Raw genomic sequence first — 24,642 nt, 5'->3', positions numbered from 1 at the left:
ACTTAAAATATAACATTAATAACAAAATGTAGAGGGGAACAAAAATTTAGTGTTTTTAGAATGTGTTCAAACTTGAGTGACCACCAACTTAACATTTGGTATTTATATACACTCAATGGTAACCACAAATCAAAACCTCTAAGATATACAGTAAATAAAAAGAAATTCAAGGGTAACACTAAAGAAAGCCATTGAATCACAGAGAACAAAAGAAGAAAAGGACAAAACTACAAAAACAACCAGAAAACAACAAATTGGCAGTAAGTACATACCTATCAGTAAGTACTTTAAAAAGTAAGTTGACTAAATGCTCCAAGACAACTCAATGGAATAAAAAATAAAAAAGACCCATGTATATGCTGCCTACAAGAAACTCACTTCAGACCTAAGGACATGTAAAGACTGAAAGAGAAGGGATGGAAAAAGATATTCCATGCAACTGGAAGCAAAAAGGGAGCTAGAGTAGCAGGACTTATATCAGAGTGGACTTTTAAACAAAGTCTACACAGCAAGAGTCAAAGGAGGGCATCCCATAAAGACAAAAGGATCAGTCCAACAAGGGGATATAACACTGGTAAATATCCATGCACTAACACAGGAGCATGGAAATGCATAAAGCAAACACTAATAGTCATAAAGAAAGAAACTAACAGTAATGCAATAATAGTAGGGGACAGCAACAGCTCACTTACATCAATAAATAAATCATCCAGACAGCAAATCAAAGGACACAGTGGCTTTGAAGAATCCATTAGACCAGATGAATTTAACAGATATATACTGAATATTCCATCTCAAAACAGCAGAATACACATTTTTTTTCAAGTGCACATGGAATATTCTCCAGGACTGATAGATGACATGGTAGGCCACAAAACAAATATCAATAAATTTAAGAAGATTGGTATCATTATTAAGCATCTTTTCATACCAAAGTAGTATTACCCTGATACCAAAACCAGATAAAGACACTCCAAAAAATAAAAAGAGAATCATTTCAATAGATAGAGAAAAAGCATTTGACAAAATACAACATAATAAAGGGCATATATGAAAAAACCACAGCTAATATCCTCAGTAGATGAAAAAAAAAGCTTTTCCTTTACGATCAGGAATAAGATGAGAATGTCTATTCTCACCATTTTTGTTCAATACAGCACTGGAGGACTGGCTTCACTACTGGATAAGAAAAAGAAAGAAAAGACATCCAAATTGGTGAGGAAGAAGTAAAACTGTTACTTTTTGAGGATAACGTGATACTATATATATAGAAAAACCTAAGGACTCCACATACACACACAAAAAGCACGCACACACACACACCACCAACTATTAGAATGCAGTAAACTTATAGGATAAAAAAATTAATATACAGAAATCTGTTATAGTTCTATACACTAATAATGAAGTAGCAACAAGAAAAATCAAGAAAATAATTCCATTTACAATTGCACCAGAGGAATGAATAGAATACCTAGGAATAAATTTAACCAAAGAGGGGAAATGCTTATATTCTGAAGATGGTATAACAAATGAAAAAATACACCATGCTCATGGATGTGAAGAAATAATATCATTATAATGTCCGTACTACCCAAGGAAGTCTATATGAAATCCGTATCAAAATACTAATGACATCTTTCACGAAACTAGAACACATAATCCCAAAACTTGTATGGAAAACTTGCACAGTCAAAGGAATCTTGAGAAAGAACAAAGTTTGAGGTATCACAATCCCAGATTTTAAGATATACTACCAAGTCATAGTAATCAAAACAGTATGGCACTGGCACAAAAACAGACACATAGATAAATAGAACAGAATGGCAATCCATGAAATAAATCCATGCTATTTATCCAGAAATAAGTCCATGCTTATACGGTCAATTAATTTACAACAAGAAAGACAACAGTGTACACTGGGGAAAAGACAGTCTCTTCAATAAATGGTGTTGGACAAACTGGACAGCCACATGCAAAAGAATGAAATCGGGCTGCTCTCTTATGCCATAAACAAAGATAAACTCAAAATGGATTAAACATTAAATGTAAGACCTAAATCCATAAAACCCCTAAAAGATAACAGGCAGTGATCTCTTGAGAAGTGGCCTTAGCAACATATTTATGGGTCTTTCTCTTTAGGGAAGGGAAATAACAACAACAAAAAACTACTGGGTCTATATTACTATAATAAAAAGATCTTGAAAAGCAACGTGAATCAACAAAATGCAAAGGCAGCCTAATGAATCCAAAGATATATTTGAAAATGATATTATCTGTTAAGGGGGTAATACCCAAAACATGTGAAGAACTTACAAAGCTTAACACTGAAAAACCTCAAAATAACCACAAAATAACCCTAAGTAATTTGATTATAAATGGTCAGAGGACCTGAATAGACATTTTTCCAAAGAGGACACACACATAACCAAGAAACACATGAACTACATCACTAATCATCAGGGAAAGGCAAATTAAAACCAGAACGAAATATCACCTCACCCTAGTCACAACGACTAGAATCTAAAAGACAAGAAATAAGAACTATTGGTGAGGAGGGGGAGAAAAGGGAATCCACATGCACTTGATTTGGCTTGATAGGAATGTAATTTGGGGGAACCACTATGGAAAACAGTATGGAGGTTTTTCAAAAAATTAAAAGTAGATATAACATATGATTCAGTAATTTTACTGCTATTTACCCAAAGAATATGAAAGCACTAATTCAAAAAGATATATGCACCTCTATATTTATTGCAGCATTATTTCCAAGAGCCAAGATATGGAAGCAAGCCTAAATGTCCATCCAACAGGTGAATGGATAAAGAAGATGTGGTGTGTGTGTTTGTGTGTACATATACACACATAATGGAATATTATTCAGTCATAAAAAGAAAGAGATCTTGCTATTTGTGACAACATGGATGGACCCACTGGGTGTTATGCCAAGTGAACTAAGTCAGACAGAGAGGGACAAATACCATATGATTTCACTTATACCTGCAATCTAAAAACAAGACCAAATACATGAACAAAAAAAACAGAAACAGACTCATAAATACAGAACACAGAGTGGTATCTGCCAGAGAGGAGGTGTGTGGGAAAATGGGCAAAATATGTGAAGGGGATTAAGAGGTACAAACGTCGTTATAACATAAATAAATAATCGAGATGAAAAGTACAGTATAGGGAACAGTCAATAATATTTTAATAACCTGTTTATATATTGATAGATGAGGACTACATTTATTGTGTGAGCTTTGAATATAGAATTATCAGATCACTGTTGTTCACTTGAAACTAATGTAACATTGTATGTCAACTATGCTTCAATAATAAAAAATAAAAATTAGAACAATAAGCTTAATTGAATCTTGATTTTAAATACTTACTGTTTGATCTGTCAGAGGAGGGAGAACAATCTGTTTTTCTATTTTGTTAAGAACTAGCTTCCATAACTCCTTCAGAACTCGCTTCAGGACTGTTTTCTCACAGATTTTTGCTGAGAGACTTAATCTGAAATAAAGCAAAACATATAATCACTTAAAATAAAACTTTTAATCATTTAAAAGCCTCCTAGGAGAGTATCAACTTATTTTATTGATCAGAAATTCAAGTTTTTCAATACTGAGATTGATTGATTGTTTGACTTAGATTTTATTTATTTGACAGAGAGAGAGCACAAGTAGGCCGAGCAGCAGGAACAGGGAGGGGGAGAAGCAGGCTCCCCGCTGAGCAGGGAACCCAGTGCGTGCTTGACCCCAGGATACCCTGGGATCATGACCTGAGCAGAGGGCAGTCACTTCGCTGACCACCCAAGCCACCCAGGTGCCCCTCAATACTGAGATTTAAATATATGAATAGGCCTTTATAATTTTCAAATGGTAAATTTCATTTATTGAACAAAATACATAATATTAAAGATATGTTTCAACACATATATTTGACAATTTGCTATTTGGTAGAAAATGAATTCAGGGTCTCTCTCCGCTTAAATTGTTTCCTAAATTGACATCAAGGCCCCCAACGTATATGATTTTCATCCACATTTCTAACTTCTATTTACTAGATACCCCATATTCATGATACAGGCCAAACACCAAAGAAACATGTTTTCTTCACTACCTGACACTGCTCCAACATAAAAAAGATGCATGTAATTTTACTCAAGAGGCAAAACTTACCAGCTTTACTGATGTTGCAGTTTTATGGATAGACAATGAACATAGAACATTTTGTAAGTTTAGGTGTGTAACGTAATGATTTGACATGCATATATAGTGTAAAATGATTACCACAGTAAATGTAGTTAACATCCATGACCTCAGACAGTTATCAGTTCTTGGAAGATCTTCCTACCTTCGGCAATTGTTAAATATACTATAAAAAGTTGTTAATATAGTAATGGTGCTCTACATTACATTCCTATGACTTACGTATCTTCTAACTAGAAGTTCCTAAATTTGACTACTTTTAGCCATTCTCCCCACCCCCCACCCCCACCTCTGGCAACTACTAATCTGTTCTGTTTCTCTAAGTTCAGTTTTGAAGATTCCACATTTACCAGCTTTAATCAGTTTAAATTTATGTTTCTTACAAATTCTTCTCAGCATGAGAATGACGATAACATCACCTATTTTGATGTAACGCCTTAGTTTAAAAACCTCTTCTGGCAGATCTTTTTTTGTTGTTTATTACTATACCCATTTTATAATCCAAAAACAGGTTCTGAGAAGTTAGGGTACTTGTCCAAGGAAGTGAAGCTAGTAAGTGAGGGCTGAAACATCCTCCAAATCCAGGATGTTGTCCAATGCCCCCCTGCTGCCCTGGACAAATACGTTACTGTATGATGAACCAGTGGTCTGTAAAGTCCCAGAGCTGCACAGACATTTACTGAATGTGCTGTAATAGGACACGGAACTCTTTGAGGCGCCTTTAATAAAAGCTAATCAAACCTGTTTCGCAGAGAGCGTCAGGATAGCCTCATAAACTCCCTATAGTGCTGCCGAGTACTCTGTAGGCTTTTGGACTCAGAAATTATAACTTGAATTCTGGTTTCTGATAGAGACAGAATTTATTATTTTAAGTGCATGTGATTAATATATAAAGGCATGTGACATGTGAGAGGCAAAGGGAAAGATTTCCCAAATACACATTTATGTAGAATTACTTGACACCTCTATATGCAGATTCCCTAGTATATGAAAAGGCAGAAGAGCCCCCTTTGGATGAAGAGGGAAGACGAGGCCCCTGTGCACAGCTATGGAACATGTAGCCCCACTCTTTTGCATAACACTGTTGGAGGGCAGCAGCCACGATACGGACGTAGGATAGAAACCAGCAGATGGATCATAGCCCAACGACAGGACCTAATCTCGGAGACATCCCTATGGTAATTTGAGACAAAACGAATCTGCCAGTTTTGTAGCAGACATGTCATTTCCATTTTCAAAAGGTCTGAGTTTAAGAATTGACCTTGTTTTTATGGTCCGCTCATATACTTGGCATGCCAGCTAACTCGGCTGAGACTGGAATTGAACGAACAGGTATAAAATCCTTGACCTGTTTGCAGCTCTGCATGGGATTTCTGCCAGTTGGTCAAAGAGTTTACAGCTTGCTTTATAGAGTGGGGAGGTCTTGGTGAAGAAATGGAAACATAAAGAAATAAGATGTTATATTTAGAGAACCTGTACATTTGTAACATAGCATGATTTCTAAGAAGATTTTTCTCAAAGCTACCCTGAAGACACCCAGCCCTTTATTATTCATTTTAAATGAACGAACAGGAGATCTAGCTTCCTTAAGGAGAACTGCTTCCTTAATTTAGTCAGAGTTAACCAACAGCATAAGGCAAGCTGAAAAGCCTATATTTTGGAAACAGAGTTATCTAGGTTGGTTGACCACAGACCAATCAACCAGACAATTTTCAAATGCTGTGTATACCAGCTGGCAATAGGAATTTGTTGTCATATAGTTGATCAGATTTTTATGAAAACCATATCCAGGTGTTCTCGCTCCCCCCGAAATCCCTGTCCCTCATGTCCATGCCTCTAAGTCCTATCCACCTGGAAAGATCCAACCAAATGGAATACCTGTCAATGATCTGAACAAGGAATTAAAACTTACACCTCATTGTGTTTACTTTTCCTGTCTAACTTGTTGGTTCCCTGAGAACAGAACTAATATCTGACTTTTAAAAATCTCCCCTAACAAATGGCTTTAAGTTTACACATTTTTTATTAGCTCTAAGAATTTCTGCAACTCTTTATGCCTCCTCTTTCCAAAAATTTTAATCTTTCACAAATTTTTAAAGCTCAAAGGTTTTTTTGTATCTTTATATACTGTCCCTTTCTCCTATGAATTAGAAAAAGTTATATAGAAGATGATGTAATGATGTATAATTCTAAGTAGAAAAATAAAAATAGAAATAGAAATAAAATAGAAACAGAAATTAAAATAATTTAAATACACTGAAAAAAAAAGATCCACTGACTTTATGTATTAGCCCCATTTTACAGATGGTGTAATGAATTCAAGGTCTCTCAGCTAGGAGTTGACAGAATTAGGATAAGTCAGAACTTTCTGTATGTTCTATAATGTTTGGCTACAATATATACAAACATATGTAGTTTTGCTAATGATAAATGACATGTCTCCAAACTGCTGGCTGGAGGTCAAAAAACCAGAAGGCATTCTTCCAGTAGGAGTTTTTTGGGTTTTTATGTGTTTTGTTTTGTTTTTAAAGATTTTATTTATTTATTTATTTGACAGAGAGAGAGAGAGATCACAAGTAGGCAGAGGCAGGCAGAGAGAGTGGGGGAAGCAGGCTCCCCACTGAGCAGAGAGCCCGATGCGGGGCTCAATCCCTGGACCCTGAGATCATGACCTGAGCTGAAGGCAGTGGCTTCACCCACTGAGCCATCCAGGCGCCCCTTTCCAGTAGGAGTTTTAAGAGAATTGGCACTATTTTGTCCTGCTCTTCATTCACTATCACACTCCTGACAAAATGGTGGTATATGATTTGATTCCATATTGGCCAGAGAAAAGAGCCATCTAATACAATAAAAACATGACCGGATTGTGTAGGAAATCAGACGGTAAAAGTATACATCAAGAAACTAAGGAAGTGAGGAAGGTTTTCTGAGTTTCTGTCCTTCCTTCTACATCACTTGCCTACCTCCCTTCTGCTAAGCTACCTCCGAGATATTTTCTCATAAAGAACAGAAAACTTAATTTGTCTACCAAATATTAAAATTAAAGTCATAAGAACATTAGTCTTGCTTATGCAGTAAACACTATAAGGAAAGGGAAATGGAATTAAAATGTAAGTTATAGAATATGTCCTCCTTAATAATTCTTTGTTGTCTTTTTCTTTAAAGAAAGGTACTGTATCCTTATTTATCGTGGTCCCTTTGGTATGAATTAATTTGCTGCAACAATATTAAATGAGGTAACTAACATGTGCAAACTACCATGTGTCACACTGGTCCCTTGGTAGGTTTTTGAATTTTTTTTTTTTACTTTTCTACCTCAGTTTGGTGCTAAGTATCACTTTAAGAAAACGTGTCTCCTGTGGACTCTGAGAAACAAACTGAGGATTTTGGAGGGGAGGGGATGGGAAGTTGGGTGAGTCTGGTGGCGGGTATTAAGGAGGGCACGGATTGCATGGAGCACGGGGTGTGGTGCATAAACAATGAGTTTTGGAACTCTGAAAAAATTAAATTTTAAAAAATCTTAAAAAAAAAAAGAAAGAAAACATGTCTCTGGTTGTTTTACATCATTGGTTCCCAATTGTGGACACATTTTAAAATATATGTGCCTAGACCCTATTTCAAACTTATAAAATTAGAGCTACTAAGAGTAGGGACTTAGTGGAAGCATTAAAAAACAAGAATTTTTGGTTAAGAACACTGTCTTAGTTGGTCACAAAGGTCTGCTTTTCCACTGCTATGAGACCATCATTTCCATCACTCAGGGACTTTGACTCTCTTTTTCATCACTACCTAGGGCCTAGAATAAAATTTGATAAAGACAGGTACTTAATAAATTACTGAAGGTTGAGTCAGGCACTCAACTTGTCTCTGAGCTGAATTAATTCTACTCGTATTTGTGCTATTCTCTTCTTCAGGTTTGCGACATGAAATCCGACATTCTGGACTTACCCCAGTCTTTTTTGATGTCCAAGAGGATGCAAAACAATTTCTTATCTGAGAAGCATCAAATCCTAACGCTCCTTCCCCTCAGAACACCATACTCGTTGGTCACCAGTATTTATTTCCTCTCCATTTTTTTCCTTTCCTGCACGAAGTCATTCCTACTTTTTTCCCATCAGGTAATGAACTAGAAGTCTTTTCCTTTTTAATGAATTATTATATTTCTGTAGAAAACTTTTTAAAACTATCTTATGTAGAGGAAAACAACTTTTTCCTTAACCCCATATCAATCAAATTGAGGGTAGTGGTTAAAGAGAAAACCAGGTGGAAGACTTACGTTTTGTCCAAGAAGTCCATGAGGGGTCTTAATACAATTTCTGCATTCATTGCTGCACTGTTCTTATTTGAGGCAGCATTTCCATTTGTTCTCATTTGGTTTAGTTCAAAACTCATCTGTTTTATACACTCTTCAATGATAAGCTGGAAACTAAAAATAAGGAATATAAATTCTGAAATCAAGGCAAGCATTTATTACTTCTTTGTCTGTGTCAGTTTAATTCAACTCTGAGGAGTCTGATTGGCTCCAAATGGTGTGAATTCCCTTGCTGCTTAGTCTTCAGACTTCTGGTCTGAAGGAGGAAATCTTACTTGGGATCCATATATATAAAGCAGATAAAAGGAATGTTCTTTGGGTTGAATTAATTTGAGTGGGGGTTCATGCGGCCCCCATCTCTCACAGTAATAGTTGAGATGTTCCTCTGAGCACTGTTTGGGAAAATGACTGGTCTTGAAAGATTCTCGGCATGTAGGTACACATTCTTCACTTGGTATCTGGGACTCCATACCCTCTTGGCTTTCCTCTAACCTCATTGGCTATGCTTCTTTCTCTATTACTTGACCTCTAACAACTGGACTTGGTGGCCTGACTTAGCAAATGAAAAGTCAGGATACCCAGGTAATTTGAATTTCAGATAATGAATTATTCTTTAGTACAGGTATTTCCCAAGCAATGTTTCAGACATATGTATACTAAATATGTCCACCGTTTATCTGATATTCAGATTTAATTGTGTATATCCTGTATTTCATCTGGCAACCCTACACTATAACCCTCTATGCTGGATAATTGGATTACTCCATTTCTCCATCAAATAGAGGTTTTTTTTTTTTTTGGTTTTTTTTTTTTTTTTTTGCAATTGTATCTAGTTTCATGGCTTTCACACCATCAATATGCTGGTAATTCCAAAATACATCAGCAGACCTGACTTCTAATGTGAGCTCCATGCCTACAAAAGCTTTCCACTTAGAAGTTTAATGAATTTCTCTCATACCCAGTATCCACTAGCAAATCATTATAAAGTATCCTAAATCTTAGTGTTCTTAGAAATCTCTGAGGACATTCTTACTTCATGGCCACTATTATGTCCCCTCCTCCATGAAATTTCTTATGGGTCTCTTGACCTCAATTATTTCAGGCATATGCCCAATGTGAGGTCCTTAGAGAGGTCTTTTTGAACTCAGTCTGAAATGACATTTCTATCATTCACCATTCCCTTGCAGTTCTTTTTTTTTTTTCTTAATTGCATACATACATATGTGTGTGTGTGTGTGTGTGTGTGTATATAGTAATTATTTGACACATTGCATATTCTTTATTCTTTATTTGTTCATTGCCTGTTGCCCAAATAGAATGTAAACTTCATGAGGGCAGGGACTTTTTTTTTTTTACTTCTTTTAGTGCTGTATAGCCACACCATGGAACAAGATGAACAAAGAGGTTGCTCAAGAAAAAAATGGCTGAATGTATGAAGGACTCTCCTCCTTCCACCCACTTTTATTACCTCACCACTCTGAGAATCTAAATAATTCTGTGAAGAGTAATCTTTAGTGTTCTTTTTCAGCCTTTATATCCCTTGCAAAAGTAACTGGCACAAAGTAAGCAATTTAAATAATGGAGACTCGGGGTGCCTGGTTGATTCAGTGGGTTAAATAATGGAGACTCATCATTGCCACCATTCCTCTATTTTGTCTGTCACCTTCATATTTCCAACAAGAGGAGTAATTATAACAGATATACAGGCAGGCAGGGGAAAAAAAAAAAAACATTTAGGAGAATGGGGATAAATGAAAGCCTGGGAAACAGTTCTGTCACTAGAATGTTGATAATTAGAAGGGAAGAGTCCATCTTATGAAGTACTGCAATCAAGTCTGTCCTTTCTCCACACACAAAGGTTATAGGGTTCATATTATTTGACAAGTATCCAACTGTACAAATTTCTAAAATTTTATATAGAAGTTTAGGAATTTTCACTATATAGTGTTTCCATTATTAAATAGAAAGAATATAAATATTTATCAATGCATGCATGCCTTCTACAAATATTTAAAAATACTATGTGTCTCTTTCAGATTCAGGTCCAAAGGAATCCAAATGTGTGAACATTTGGCTTTGATCTGGCTAGGCCTGCCTTTGGATTTTTGTCAGGCAGTGGTTATGGAGGAAGGTAGTGTTGGGCATGGTGGAGAAGGTGAGAAATTTAAGCGGTAGTGTGTGTATTTATTGAGGACTGAGGTGGTAACTACTTGGGACAATAGAAAAGAAAGGTACATAATGTTGGAAAATCTATACTAGTTTGATTCCCACTGGGTCATCAATGATCCTGCTGACTATAGTAATAATAACCTTTGAAATAGCTACTTTCTTTTGCACTGATTGTCAAATCAGTGTATTAGGGTGGAGGATAGACTGAGCAGAAGGTATGACAGTCATGTTACAAGGATGTTTAAATGAGTTCTCCTCCAACAGGTGAACTCCCACTGGAAGCCAGCTCTGTGTGTGTGAGATCATGTATGTAGAGGAAGGGTTATCAGTGTATCAGAGATAATGACATTTTATCTTAGCATTAATTCAGGGTGAATCAATTTTTGGTAAATTTGTCCAAAATACTTTTTTTCTATCCACTTCTTAGTTGGAGAGGTCAGCTTGAATAAAAGTGGTACCAGTAAATATTGATGGATTTTGTGAGCACTCATGAAACCAAATACTAAAGGGAATATTCCTAGGAAATGTTCCTGAATTATATAACCCAGCTAGCCCCTGGTACCAAAGGCATCATTAAAAGAAATGTAGTAAACCAAAAGCCAAAGTCCAAAGTGTAAGCAAAAACTGAAGTGGCACCAGTTTTGAAAAATGTACGAACATCTTTAAGATATCACTGAAATGACATCACTTAGTTTCAGTCACAAGTGGGTACTCCGTGGTGTGTCAAGAACCCAGAAACCCAGGTTTCAGATGTGTGGTTTGGGTCTGCGCTGGCTGTCCTGTGATGTGCAATTATCCTCCCAGCAACACACGCTAGGATTATTTAATTGTGGGTTTTAAGAACACCAGATAAAATAGGTTTGGGACAATTAATTATGCACTTAATTTTAAAGCTCTAAGCTGCTAATTAAGACTCTAAAGAGGGTAGATTCAGACTAAAATGATCCGGTTTGATTTCACAGCATGGTCACCCTGAGCATTACAGACTTGCTCCCCACCCTGTGTGTGTGTGATGTAGATCTGGGTAGTTGTGGGAGAAATAAATTGATACCAACAGATATATAATAATCATTCTTTTTATAAGAAAAGCAGGACATGTCAGTTGTTTATTCCAATAATCCTAGCCCTAATTTCACAAAATATTAAATTTGTTCCTATATTTTAAAAAATAATGAAGCCATAGTACAGGGTAATGAGGAGTTTCATATCTAGGTTAAAACGGCTGGCTTCACAGGAGCAAAATACCTCCAGTGCCCTTCTAAGAGCACCATTCCTTATTTCATAACTGAAGTTTGCGTAAATTTTTTAAATCATAATTCCTATTTCAGCCTTTATAACCTGAACTCCCTTTCATTAAACAAAACAGAACAAAACAAAATCTTTTTAAAAAAACGATTTTTTCCTAAGGATGACTTGACTATTTACAGAAAGTAATTTGAATATGCTTTTTCTATTTCTATTCTGATTACTATTCTGTTTAGTCATCTTATTTCCCAGGAGGTTCTGAACACCCCTTGCTCTCCCCGACACCTTTTTATTTTCCCTGACTTTGCTAAATAACCTCTATTTTTGCCTTTCCAGCTGAAGGCAACAGTCTTTTGCTAACCACATATTAATTCACAACTACAATAAAGAGAGGTAAGGCTGAACTGGCTGACCAAACGCCTCATCAACTAAGTGTCACTTGAGTCAGAGCCAAAGAGCTCCCATGTCTCTGGGACAATGTCTACATTTCCACCTCCAGGTAAACAGAACCTTCAAATTGCTTATTAACATCTAGGCCAAGTAAGCAGACTCATCCAGTTCAGCTAAAAACATGAAACAGAAGGCAGAGCAGTCACCCTGAACTCAATGCATAAGGCTATCTCTGGCTGGTCACCTATGAAGGTGGGCTGTATAAAGACAATGAACATCCCCCTGATAATAAAGAAAAGGCCAGTATGGGATTTTTTTTTTTTACTTTGCATCATTGCTATATTTGAAAAAATCTACATGAGGCTTTTAGTGTCTTTTTCTTTTCAGTCTTTCTGATATAAATGTAGCGTATCTAATCAATAAATGTTTATTACGCATGTATCTTTCCAAAATTCATTAATAAATGATGAGTGGTGTTCAAAGAGATAGCTAGCCTTCACCATTAGAGCAATTTTTCTAGTGTCACTTGAGAACTGAACACAATAAGTCAACATTTATTGAACTAATATTTAAAGCAAATTCTATATGAAATAAACCTCTCCAAAGATGTATTTGCTTTTCTGTCTATTCTAACATTTGATGATGAAATAATGACCTTTTCATATAGGACCAAAGTGAAGTTTATCTCAGATGATGAATTGTTCCTTCCTTAGAGCCACACTATAGACAAACAAAGTTAATTTTTTAAAAAAATGAAAAAAGAATTTGCCAGTACTCTCCCATGAGGTAATTACATTAAGATTCCTAAGCCCTAAAACCTAGAACCCTGACTTAATTAGGTTATGGGGTTGGATTCAGTTATTTGGAAGTTCAACTACATTGATATAAATGGCTTAAAGGCAGGTCAGTCTTCTTTTGTATGTAAAGGTTTTCTCCGTGCCTTTTTCCCTCCCTCCCTTTCTTTCAACAGCCAATTGCTAAGCTCTAAATACTAGAATTTCATGTAGGAATGAGGCTCATGGTTTTTGCCCTTAAGAAGTATACCAGTAAAGTCAGGGAGACAGGCAAGTAAACCAGAATTTGAAGCATAGTGTTGTATGTGCTACCCAACTGAAGGATTACACCGAGTTCTGGGGAACATGTAGCAAGACATCAGGTTATTGTGCAGTTGTGAAAGATTGGTCAGATGAGCTAATGCCTGGATAGATTCTTGAAGTTAAATGGATTTACCCGCCAAAGGAGAGAAACAGCATTGAAAGCATGATTACTATTAGCTGAAACCGAACACAGTTGGTTAGTAACTACTCAGGTCAACTTACCTTTCACCATAAGTGATGCTTAGCTCATCCAGAACCCCACTGAGTTTAACCTGAAGTTCTTTCAGAATAGTACTAGCTTCAGGATCTAGCTGCAGAGAGACCATAAACAGTATTAATCTGGAGTTCTGAGAAAGCATGCTTTTGTTTCTCCTACAAGTGTTTTGCTTGTTACAAGGCAAACTTCAAACAACAGAACATATATACCTTCTTTCCGTTCCTTTTTCGATCTTTGAATTCAAGTGAAAAAATTAGGAAATTCTTGATATATATGAAAAAAAATTGATCGAAATGCATGGCATGCTTAGAAATAAGAACTACATAACAAAGCCTTTGTTGGTTACAGCAATGGGATGCAAGGCATGGCAAGATAATCTCTGGAACACAGTGATTTCATAACTTTGAAAATATATCATATAATACATTAGTCAAATACACATGTTGCTTCAAAATGTATTTCAATCCTTAATATCCCTGTAAATACACAGGCCCATTACAAATTTAAAAAACAGTAAGAAAAAATAATTTTTGAGTATTCCATTGTAGCTTATTTTAAGGCATTTTTATATATGCCTTCAACTATGAAGACAACTTCATAGTTGTCTAATTATCCTGTGTAACTATGAAATTAAAAGAATAGGAAAAATAAATAATCCAAGTCCTCTAATGTTTCTCTGAGGTGATAGGCCTGACTTTTCTTCCTCAATGCCAATTTGCAGTTCAGAATTCAAGATCCAGTGTTTCTCATTTTGTTTTCATTTTTCTTTAAGAATTCAAATATTTATAGTTTGAAGTTAAACTTTTGAGCAAATTTAGGGTCAAAAGAAAAAAATAATGAAATCAAGATAACATATCTGAAGCTTATTTTTCCAATGCAAATTTTTAAAAGGCACCTATTCTTTTTACTTGGTTTTAGTTCTTAAAATAATGTTAATGATTACAAAAAAAACCTGTACTATGCATAAACATAAACAAATACATCAGTCTATTAACTGACAGAATTTTTTTTGTAATTAAAGTTCAGGATCAACCAAAACTCTACTAGCACTTTAGAAACTTATTCCGTTCATTAAGTGTGTTTTTGCAAACAGGTTGTCAAAAAAAAGAATGACTTGTAAGAGACGCATTGTCTCAAGTTGATAGGAATTTATGTAAAACAATCTAGAATATTCTTTGAAATTTAAGTCATCCTTCCTTTGAATCTTTAGAAATTATTTTCCTGCTAAGGAAAATATATATAATTCTTATATAAGCTGATCTACTATTGAAAAGTAGGGATAGGATAAAGCCAATTTTTGGGAGTAGAACAAATTAAAGGAGGACTTAGTATAAACAGGAGAACCTAAGAAGGACAGTAAAAATGCAGGACCCAATAGCAATTTAAACTCCTGGGAGCAAGCCTAGGACCAATTAATGTCCCAGTATACACTGGTCATTAAGTACTGTAATCCTCCAGGAGTGTTTTCTAGTACTAAGAAAATGTTAGGAAGAAGTAATATTTATATATCTCAACAAGCTTGTATTAACACAAGTAAAAACACTTGAATGGAAATAAAAAACTCCATTTGGCATCTAACTGTTGATTATATCAGACCAATCCTTGATGTCAGCTTTGACTCAAAATCAGGTGGTTTCCACATTGGTTAGTTTCTCTGCCCTTATAGAGCTGATGTGATTCTTCTGGACTTTATCTTTTTCTGTCCCTGTCAATAGACAGGGTCTCAGCACTTACCCACAGCACACAAGCCAGTATAACAAATATTAATTTCTCTAGGAGTTGGAAAATTGGAATATCCTTGAGTCTCATACTTTCTGAGAGTTCCATTAAGCTATAACTGGTTGTAAGGCAGTGATTCAGGAAGACAATTAGAAGGTATGTACTTTAAAAAGACATTTACAGGCATTTAAAACACAAATAGCCTAATAAAACTTAACTCCTCGAACTTCAACCAGGAAGACATTTGTGGATTTCCTCTCCTAATCCTAGGGAACCATGCAGCCTGGGTTTTTATTTTTATTTTATTTTATTGTCTTGCCATTGACCTAATAGCAATTTTAACCTGATTTCATTTGGGTAAGATTGTGAGGGAATAAGAATGAGAGAGAAGTCCTTCCATCATTTTCTTTAGGCTCCCCACTCTTTGGTAAGCCACTTGGGGTGACAGATGGTAGTTCCCCACTAACACATCTGCCGTCTCCAAGGAAATGGCTATGAGAGTAGAGTTTTCTTTAGGAAATGGGGTTACTTCTTATTTAAAAATGTGTGCTTAGTTTTCCTATTAGTTTGATATATATTGATGGTTTTTTCACTTGTTAAGATAATGACTTTAAAGTCATAAACACAAAAAAGAGGTAGGTCAGATGGATGAGATTATGCTATTTTCCCATAAATTATTTTAGTCCACTTTGGTATTTTGTGAATGGAAATTTCTTATCAAATAATTGGCCGTTGCTTGAAAATCTGAAACTGTCAAATCTATAGCAATTTCAATATTGGATGACAGTGTCCATTTCCTAAGAGAAGCTTAAGTTTCTAAGTGGGTGGAGACAAACACCTCTGTCATGTAACCCAGTCCAAAAAAAAAAGGAAAGTTTTAGTTAAGTACTTGATGTTTATCTGATCCAAATCATACCATTAAACCACTGAAACAGTATTCAGTATTATGAAGCTAAATTGAAGGTCTTTTGTAATAATAACTGTTATAAATAACATACTCATCTAGTTATAAAATAATCTCTTTAGGCAGAAAAGTAACCAATTTTTGAATTCTGCATTTCTTTATGTACCTGTATTGGAAAAATTTTCCTTGCTACTACAAACTTCCTAAAGTTTGTGAAGAATAATAACTTGGGCTGTCAGGCTTTATTACCTAAATTACCCACAGCTTGTTTTAGAAATTATTGGCTACTTTGAAAAGGTAAAAGACTACCTGATTTTTATTTCCTCCAAGATTTAAAACTTAGCTAGGTTCTAACTGTAATATGGTATCAAATAACAAAATTAACTTGCATTTTTGTAGTGTTGTTTAGTTATTAAAAGCACACACACACACACACACACACACAAACATGAAAACAACAACAACAACAACAAAGAAACCAAGCATTCAAAGTAACAGTTATTTACTGTCCACAGAAACCTGGCAAGACAGAAAGGGCGGCAAAACATATTCAGGACACTAAATGAGAAGAACATGCAGCAAAGAATACTTTATCCTGCAAGGCTGACATTCAAAATGGATGGAGAAATAAAGATCTCCAAGACCAGCCAGGCTTAAAAGAGAATGTGACCACCAAACTGTCACTACAAGAAATATTAAGGGGGGGAGTTGGTTTATAAAAGAAGAAAGAAGGCAAGAGTGACATAGAACAGTAATCTATGGAGACAAACTATAGAAACAAGGGCTTCACAGGCAACATGATGTCAATAAAAACATATTTTCCAATAGTCACTCTCAATGTGAATGGCCTAAATGCTCCCATAAAATGATACAGGATTGCATACTGAATGAAAAGATAGGACCCATCCATATGCTGTCTACAAAAGAACTATTTGGAACCTAAAGATACATCCAGACTGAAAGTAAAGAATGAAGTATCTTTCATGCCAACAGGCCTCAAAAGAAAGCTGGGGTAGTGATTCTCATATCAGATAAATTAAATTTCAAATTAAAGACTATAGTCAGAAATAAGGAAGGACACTACATCATTCTTAAAGAGTCTATCCACCAAGAAGATCTAACAATTATAAATATTTATGCTCCCAATATGGGAGCAGCCAACTGCATAAGCCAACTGTTAATCAAGATAAGGAGTCTGATTGATATGAATATATTAATAGTAGGGGATTTTAACACACCACTATCAGTAATAGATCATCCAAGCAGAAAATCAATAATTAAAATGGAACATTGAATGACACATTGGACCAGATGGACCTTATAGATATATACAGAACATTCCATCCTAAAACAGCAGAATACTCATTCTTCTTGAGCATACATGGAACTTTCTCCTGAATAGACCACATACTGGGTCACAAACCACAGCTCCAATACCAAAAGATTGAGATTATTCCCTGCATATTCTCAGACCAGAATGCTTTGAAACTGGAACTCAGCCACAATAAAAAGTTTGGAAGTAATTCAAACACTTGGAAGCTAAAGAACACCCCGCTTAAGAATGTTTGGGTCAACCAAGAAATCAAAGAAGAACTTAAACAATTCATGGAAACCAATGAGAATGAAGACTCATCAGTCCAAAACCTATGGGATATGGCAAAGGCAGTCCTAAGGGGAAAATACATAGCCATCCAAGCCTCCCTCAAAAAAATTGAAAAGTCCAAAATACACCAGCTCTCTTTACACCTTAAAGAACTAGAAAGTCAATAACAAATTAAGCCAACCCCACACACAAGAAGGGGGATACTCAAGATTAGAGCAGAGATCCATGAGTTAGAAACTAGAGATATAGTAGAACACATCAATGAAACTAGAAGTTGGTTTTTGAAAGAATCAATCAGATTGATAAACCACTGGCCAAACTAATCCAAAAGAAAAGAGAGAGGATCCAAATTAATAAAATTATGAATGAAAAGGGAGAGATTATGACTAATGCTAAGGAAATAGAAACAATCATCAGAAATTATTATCAACAGTTATATGTCAATAAGTTAAGCAACCTCAAAAAAAAAAATGGATGCATTTCTGGAAACCTATAAACTTCCAAAATTGAATCAGGAAGAAACTGACAATCTGAATGGACAAATATCTAGTAATGAGATTGAAGTAGTCATCAAAAGCATGCATTAAACATGATTAATGCTTCCCAGAAAGGGAAATTAGAGAATCAATTCCATTTAATATAGCACCAAGAACCATAAGATACCCGGGAAAAAACCTAACCAAAGAGGTAAAAGATCTGTACTCAAGGAACTACAGAACACTCATGAAAGAAATTGAAGAAGACCCAAAAAAGATGGAAGAGCATTCCATGCTTATGAATTGGAAGAATAAACATTGTTAAAATGTCTACACTGCCTAGAACAATCTATACTTTCAATGCCATCCCGATTAAAATTTCACCAATATTTTTCAAAGAGCTGGAACAAACAATCCTAAAATCTGTATGGAACTAAAAGAGACCCCCCAATTGCTAAGGAAATGTTGAGAAAGAAAAACAAAACTGGAGGCACCGTGTTGCCTGATTTCAAGCTTTACTACAAAGCTGTGATCACCAAGACAGCATGGTACTGACACAAAAACAGACACGTAGACCAGTGGAACAGAGTAGAGAGCCCAGATATGGACTGACAACTTTATGGTCAACTAATCCTCGACAAAGCAGGAAAAAATATACAGTGGGGAAAAAAGAGAGTCTCTTCAATAAAGAGAAAATTGGACAGCTACATATAGAAGAACAAAACTCGACCATTCTCTTACACCATACGTAAAGATAAGCTCAAAATGGATAAAAGATCTCAACATGAGGCAGGAATCTATCAAAATCTTAGAGGAGAACATAGGCAGTAATCTCTTTGACTTTGGCTGCAGCAACTTCTTTCAAGACACATCTCTCCAAAGGCAAAGGAAACAAAAGTGAAAATGAACTTTTGGAACTTCATCAAGATCAAAAGCTTTTGCACAGCAAAGGAAACAAAGAGGCAACCCATGGAATGGGAGATGATATTTGCAAATGACAGTACAGAAAAAGGGCTGATAACACTCCACAGATTATCACATCAAAAAATGGGCAGAAGACATGAACAGACACTTCTGCAAAGAAGACATACAAGTGGCTAACAGACACATGAAAAAATGTTCATCATCATTAGCCATCAGGGAGATTCAAATTAAAACCACATTGATACCACATTACACCAGTCAGAATTGCCAAAATCAAAAGACAGTAAACAACAAGTGTTGGAGAGGATGTGAAGAAAGGGGAACCCTCTTACACTGTTGGTGGGAATGCAAGTTGGTGCAGCTACTTTGGAAAATAGTGTGGAGATTCCTTAAGAAATTAAAAATAGAGCTACCATATGACCCTGCCATTGACTACAGGGTATTTACCCCAAAGATACAGATGTAGTGAAAATAAAGGCCATTTGTACCCCAATGTTCATGGCAGCAAAGGCCACAGTCACCAAACTATGGAAAGAGCCAAAATGGTCTTCAACAGACAAATGGATAAAGAAGATATGGTCCATGTTTACAATGGAGTAGTATGTATTATATATGTATATATATCAGAGTGTGGTGATAGAGATCAGAAAGGATGAATACCCAAATTTTTTATCAACCTGGATGGGACTGGAGGAGATTATGCTGAGTGAAATAAGCAGAGAGAGTCAATTATCATATGGTTTCACTTACTTGTGGAGTATAAAGAATAACACGGAGGGCATGGGGAGATGGAGAGGAGAAGTGAGTCAGGGGAAATCGGAGGGGGAGATGAAACATGAGAGACTGTGAACTCTGAGAAAAACTGAGGGTTTTGGAAGGGGGGGTGGGGGTTGGGTGAGCCTGGTGGTGGGTATTAAGGAGGGCACATATTGCATGGAGCACTGAGTGTGGTGCATAAACAATTTTTAAAAAGTAAAAACAAAACAAAAGTAACAGTTATTAAATTTATTCTAATGAGAAACTGAATTACCATGTGTACCTAAACAACTTCCCTGGCAAAAAATAAACAATAAATGGCTCCACATTGAAAATTTAAGAATACGAAGTTAAAATGTGAATTTACAGTAAAGCTTTCAAAACAGATCTTAACCACTTTCCATGAAGGGTTTTAGAATCCCAAAATCAAGGCTGGTAACATGCAGGTAACACCACTGAGCTGTGATAATAAAAATTACTTGTCTGGAAGAGATAGCCAGCATGCAAGTTATCTTTTAAGTTCTTTTTCCTTAAGACCTACTTTTTTTCCTTTAAAAGACAATTTACCTATCACCTCAATTCTCCCTCCTCCCCGTGTTTCTGGCCCCACGCAGTTAGGAGCTCTAACTTCTGCACCAACTGTGCTGTCGACTACAATGTTTTATACGACTCTCTTTTAATTGTTCTCTGATTAATCTCTTCCACTGAAATCTATCTTCCTTAACTGTCCATCCTGGGTGTCCGTCCCAGGATGCCCAGGCATTCACCAAATATTTGAGGAAGTAGGTGAGGGCCGAAAGAAGCATGAAAATTTTCCCTCAACGGAAATCCTGATATCCAGAGTGCTCCTTCTTGGAGTCATAATTTGCATTGACTATTAATAGAATACTTTTGTGTTTGAAATGTTTCATTCCTTAGCAACCATATATTCTGGAGTTACAAACTCAGTCCTGATATCAAATTTTTGTCTCATTGTCAGACCAAGTCAGATTATGTCTTGATACTCAGCTGGTTCTAAAAATATTATTATCATATCCACTCTGCATGTTTTGTTTGTTCATTTTTTACCAGCATGAAGTCTCTCCCTAAGGGACGTAAAGGGAGTAAATGTTTCACCCTCTTAAAATAGCAACTGTATATCCAACCATCAAACTCTTGCTAGAGATGTAACTAGTCAGTTGGAAAGAGGCATTTAAACTCTTTTGAAAGCTCAACACAAACTCTTGAAAAATAAAATCTTTGTGGGAAGGAAGATATTTTGTGTGAATTTGATTCCTTTTCTCCATTTTTCATTGCTATCTCATTTCCTTTCTGTTGTTTACAGTTTACTAGGTTATTTTCCCTCCTGTTCAGCTCATCAGTGTTCGAGTTACCTTATTTGCTTCCCGAAACCAGTACAGAGCAGGGAGACTAATTACTCCCTGAGCCTCATCTACACAGGGTCTAAAATTGGATCATCAGACTGATGGATTTTCCACTCTGAAGATTTTTGCAGAAAAATCCTTTAATAAATGCAAATTTCATAACTCTTTCTATGAAAAAGAAAGTCTCATTTCCAAGGAAAACACTGTTCAACTTGAGCTCTTGGTTCTTCCTGTTGGATTTTATCCCATCAAATATCCCCTTCTATTTTCCATCCCTCTATCTTTACCTCTATGACCACAACCTGTTAAGTGTGCTCAAACAGTATTTTGTTAAAGTAAAAAAAAAAAAAAAAAGAACAATTTAAAAAATAAAACCCCAACTTATTTTGTACTCTCTTCTCATCAACATCTTATTAGTAATTTTTTTCTTCTCTTGACCAAATTGTTCAGTCTCCTTATTTCTTAAATATTTAACTATGCTAGTATAGTTTCTGAGTACAACACTGAAATTTTCACATATAGATCACCAGTGATCTCTTAATTGTGATTTCCAGTGACTTTATTCAGCCCATTCGTGCTGCATTCACTTTTGCTTTCTCAAGCTTTTTATTCCTTGTTTCTGTAGAGACTACCTTCTCCTAGCTCTATTTTCTGCCTATCATTTGTCTCTGACTTTCATTCTTCTCTGTACTCCTTAGATATCAATATTTTCCCTTCCTCACTTACTCTTTTTTTTTTTACTCTATGCTCTCTTCTTGAGCAATCATACCCATGCCTATGTCTTTTAACTCCCACCCCTGTGTTAGCACCCCCTGAATCTATATCTACAGCTTTAACAGGGGTCTGAGCATCATGTCTATATTCTCCCATGCCTATCCACCTTTTCTACATGGATGACCTAAATGTCAACATATCAAAAAGTGAACTTATTACCTGTCCATCCTTAACTTATGTCTCTGACTTGATCGATAGCATACAGTTATTTAAGGCAGAAATCTGAAAATCATCTTTGATTCCTCTTTGCCTTCTACCTTCCACATTCATTTGGATACCAAATATGATGATATCTATGAAATACTTTATCTGTCCTCTCCTCTTCAATTTCTGATGCAGAATTTTTTTCTCATCTAGATTATAATGCAATTATCTCAAAATTGTGTTCTTGTTTCCTTTTTTATTCTATCCTCCTAACTATACCTAGAGTTGTTTTAATGAAGGGTAACCCTGCTACCTCACCAGTTGGCTTTCAACAAAGGAAGTGCTTCAAACAATTTATTATAATCTTATCTGGGGTGTGCTTTTTTTTTTTTTTAATATAACTTCTCTCCAACACTTCTATGTGATCAGACTTTATCCATCCTAAAATGGTCAGCTCAACTTACAATATATGATTGAGGAATCACTGAACATTCCCTAGTGAATCCAGCAGGAAATTGCTCTCCTTGGAATGTCCTAAATCACTTTGTAGAGGTATGGCATTCAGCATGGGGCCTATGGTACATTGTCTGAAATTTAAAAACGTACGTGGTCTTCTGTATTAAAAAAAAAAAAAAAAAAAAAAAAATGTGTCCTAGCTCCACCCATGCTACCCTGGGGTCTTTTTTTCTTTTCTTTTTTTTTTTTTTCCTTTTTGATTCCTCCTAGAAGAGACTCTCCCCCAACAACTTACAAAATAAGACCATTTTAAGAAACAGACTCTGACATTTTCTTTATGCCATTCAGGTTTGCATGAACTGTTGTGGTAGAGTATCAGTTATATAAATTAATGCTTCTAACTTCTGGTTTCAAAAGTTGAATGTCAGTAGCTGTCTCTCATCCTAATTAAAGCGAGTATGCGGTAAATCCAACTGTCACAGAGCTTCAAATCAACTAAATGCCTTTGAGATATGTTAAGGTAGGTTCTTCAGCCTAGACAATTGAAGGGGGAAAAAATGCCTTTCCTTTTTCTCTGTACATGGGAAAAAATGATACCTTCAAACCTTGTGTGAGTAACATGACATTAGTTTCTCTTAACTGGAAGTTTTTTTTTTTTTTTCTGTCTTACCTATAGACTATGCCTCAACTCTTTGGATTGCTAACGAGATTGTCCTTACAACCGCAGAATTTTAGAATTAGAATGAATTTCAGAAACCATACAGTACCACCCCAGCTCGTTTTTACAAGCGGGAAAACTGAGGCAACGTGCCATGCTCTCTGACGTATCTGGGGACACATGAGGATTGAGAAGCAGAAGACTAAGAAGCCATTTTTTTTTTTTTTTTTAAAGGCAGTCTCTCCTGAAAACCCTCATTTAAAAAAAATAAGTATAATAACTGGACGGAGAAGGAACTTTGGGCTTTTTAGCTCCATCTATTGGCTGACTAACCATGAAACCAGACAGAGTAGGATTCAGTCAGGGGTAGAAGAAACAAGACACAGAACTGATGTTCAGGAATCATTCTGTTAAAAGCCGCCTTTATACCCTGTCTCGCTCTGGCTTCCCTGTTCTGCTGTCCGGATTACTGTGTCCATCTGCTGTTAGGTGATGTGAATGTGGTCTGTTCAGTGAACTGGACTGAGTACCTGTTGAGCATTAATCAGTAGGGGCACAATTCCCTCAGCCATTTGCATGAGGTGCCAGAGGGTCCCCCAAGCAACCACGAGAAGAGAACGGGAACTGGCTGGGTTAGGGAGGTGAGCTTGTCTCGTTTGCATGGATCAATGGTTTGTGAAGGCAGACAATCACAGTAGAAGAGCATCACAAGACAATAAAATAGGCCTATTATAGAAAATGGCAGTTAAAATTTTTTTTTTTCCTTCCCTCCTGGCTGTGGCTTGAATTCTCTTTCAAATTTTATTAAGGTTCAGAGACAGGCGAGTTTCAAAAGAGGCCCGATGGCACAAGAGTGACCCTGTGCTCTCCCGGGAATGCTCTGGGGAATGAGGGTGACCAGAAGCACCTGCTTCAATCTGTACTTCATCGTGACCTGGGTCACTCGCCCAGAAACTCTTCCAGAAACGTCCTAGATAGCGCCTTGCCTTAATTTCACAAGCGTAGCACCTAGCTGAACTTTCCATGGTAGAGGCACTACATTCTTAATCATATTTATTAATCACCTCTATGTGATTTGCCCTTCTGGCCCTCATTATTCTTTTAATTTTCTATTAAGTCCGATTTGTTAACCATAATTGTAGAGATGACTCTGAGGAGAGAGAAACCCCGCAAGAGCTGAATGCTGCTGGAATGAAAGGCCACAGCCTCAAACGCTCACT

The 24,642-nt window shown here is 36.1% G+C and overlaps 1 protein-coding gene across 1 annotated transcript in view; it reads right to left on the bottom strand.

The window, feature by feature from the left end:
* UNC13C (unc-13 homolog C) overlaps positions 1 to 24,642 on the bottom strand; it is a 559,224-nt gene that overhangs the window by 76,852 nt on the left and 457,730 nt on the right. The window contains exons 24-26 of the mRNA XM_059371954.1: positions 13,650 to 13,738; positions 8,491 to 8,640; positions 3,393 to 3,516 (exon numbers count right to left, since the gene is read on the bottom strand). Of these exons, the coding sequence (XP_059227937.1) occupies positions 3,393 to 3,516; positions 8,491 to 8,640; positions 13,650 to 13,738 (363 nt within the window). The remainder of the gene's footprint in view (positions 1 to 3,392; positions 3,517 to 8,490; positions 8,641 to 13,649; positions 13,739 to 24,642) is intronic.

The sequence above is a fragment of the Mustela nigripes genome, chromosome 13, assembly GCF_022355385.1.
Source record: "Mustela nigripes isolate SB6536 chromosome 13, MUSNIG.SB6536, whole genome shotgun sequence".
Lineage (NCBI taxonomy): Eukaryota > Metazoa > Chordata > Mammalia > Carnivora > Mustelidae > Mustela > Mustela nigripes.
This window is presented reverse-complemented; position numbering and strand designations above follow the sequence as displayed.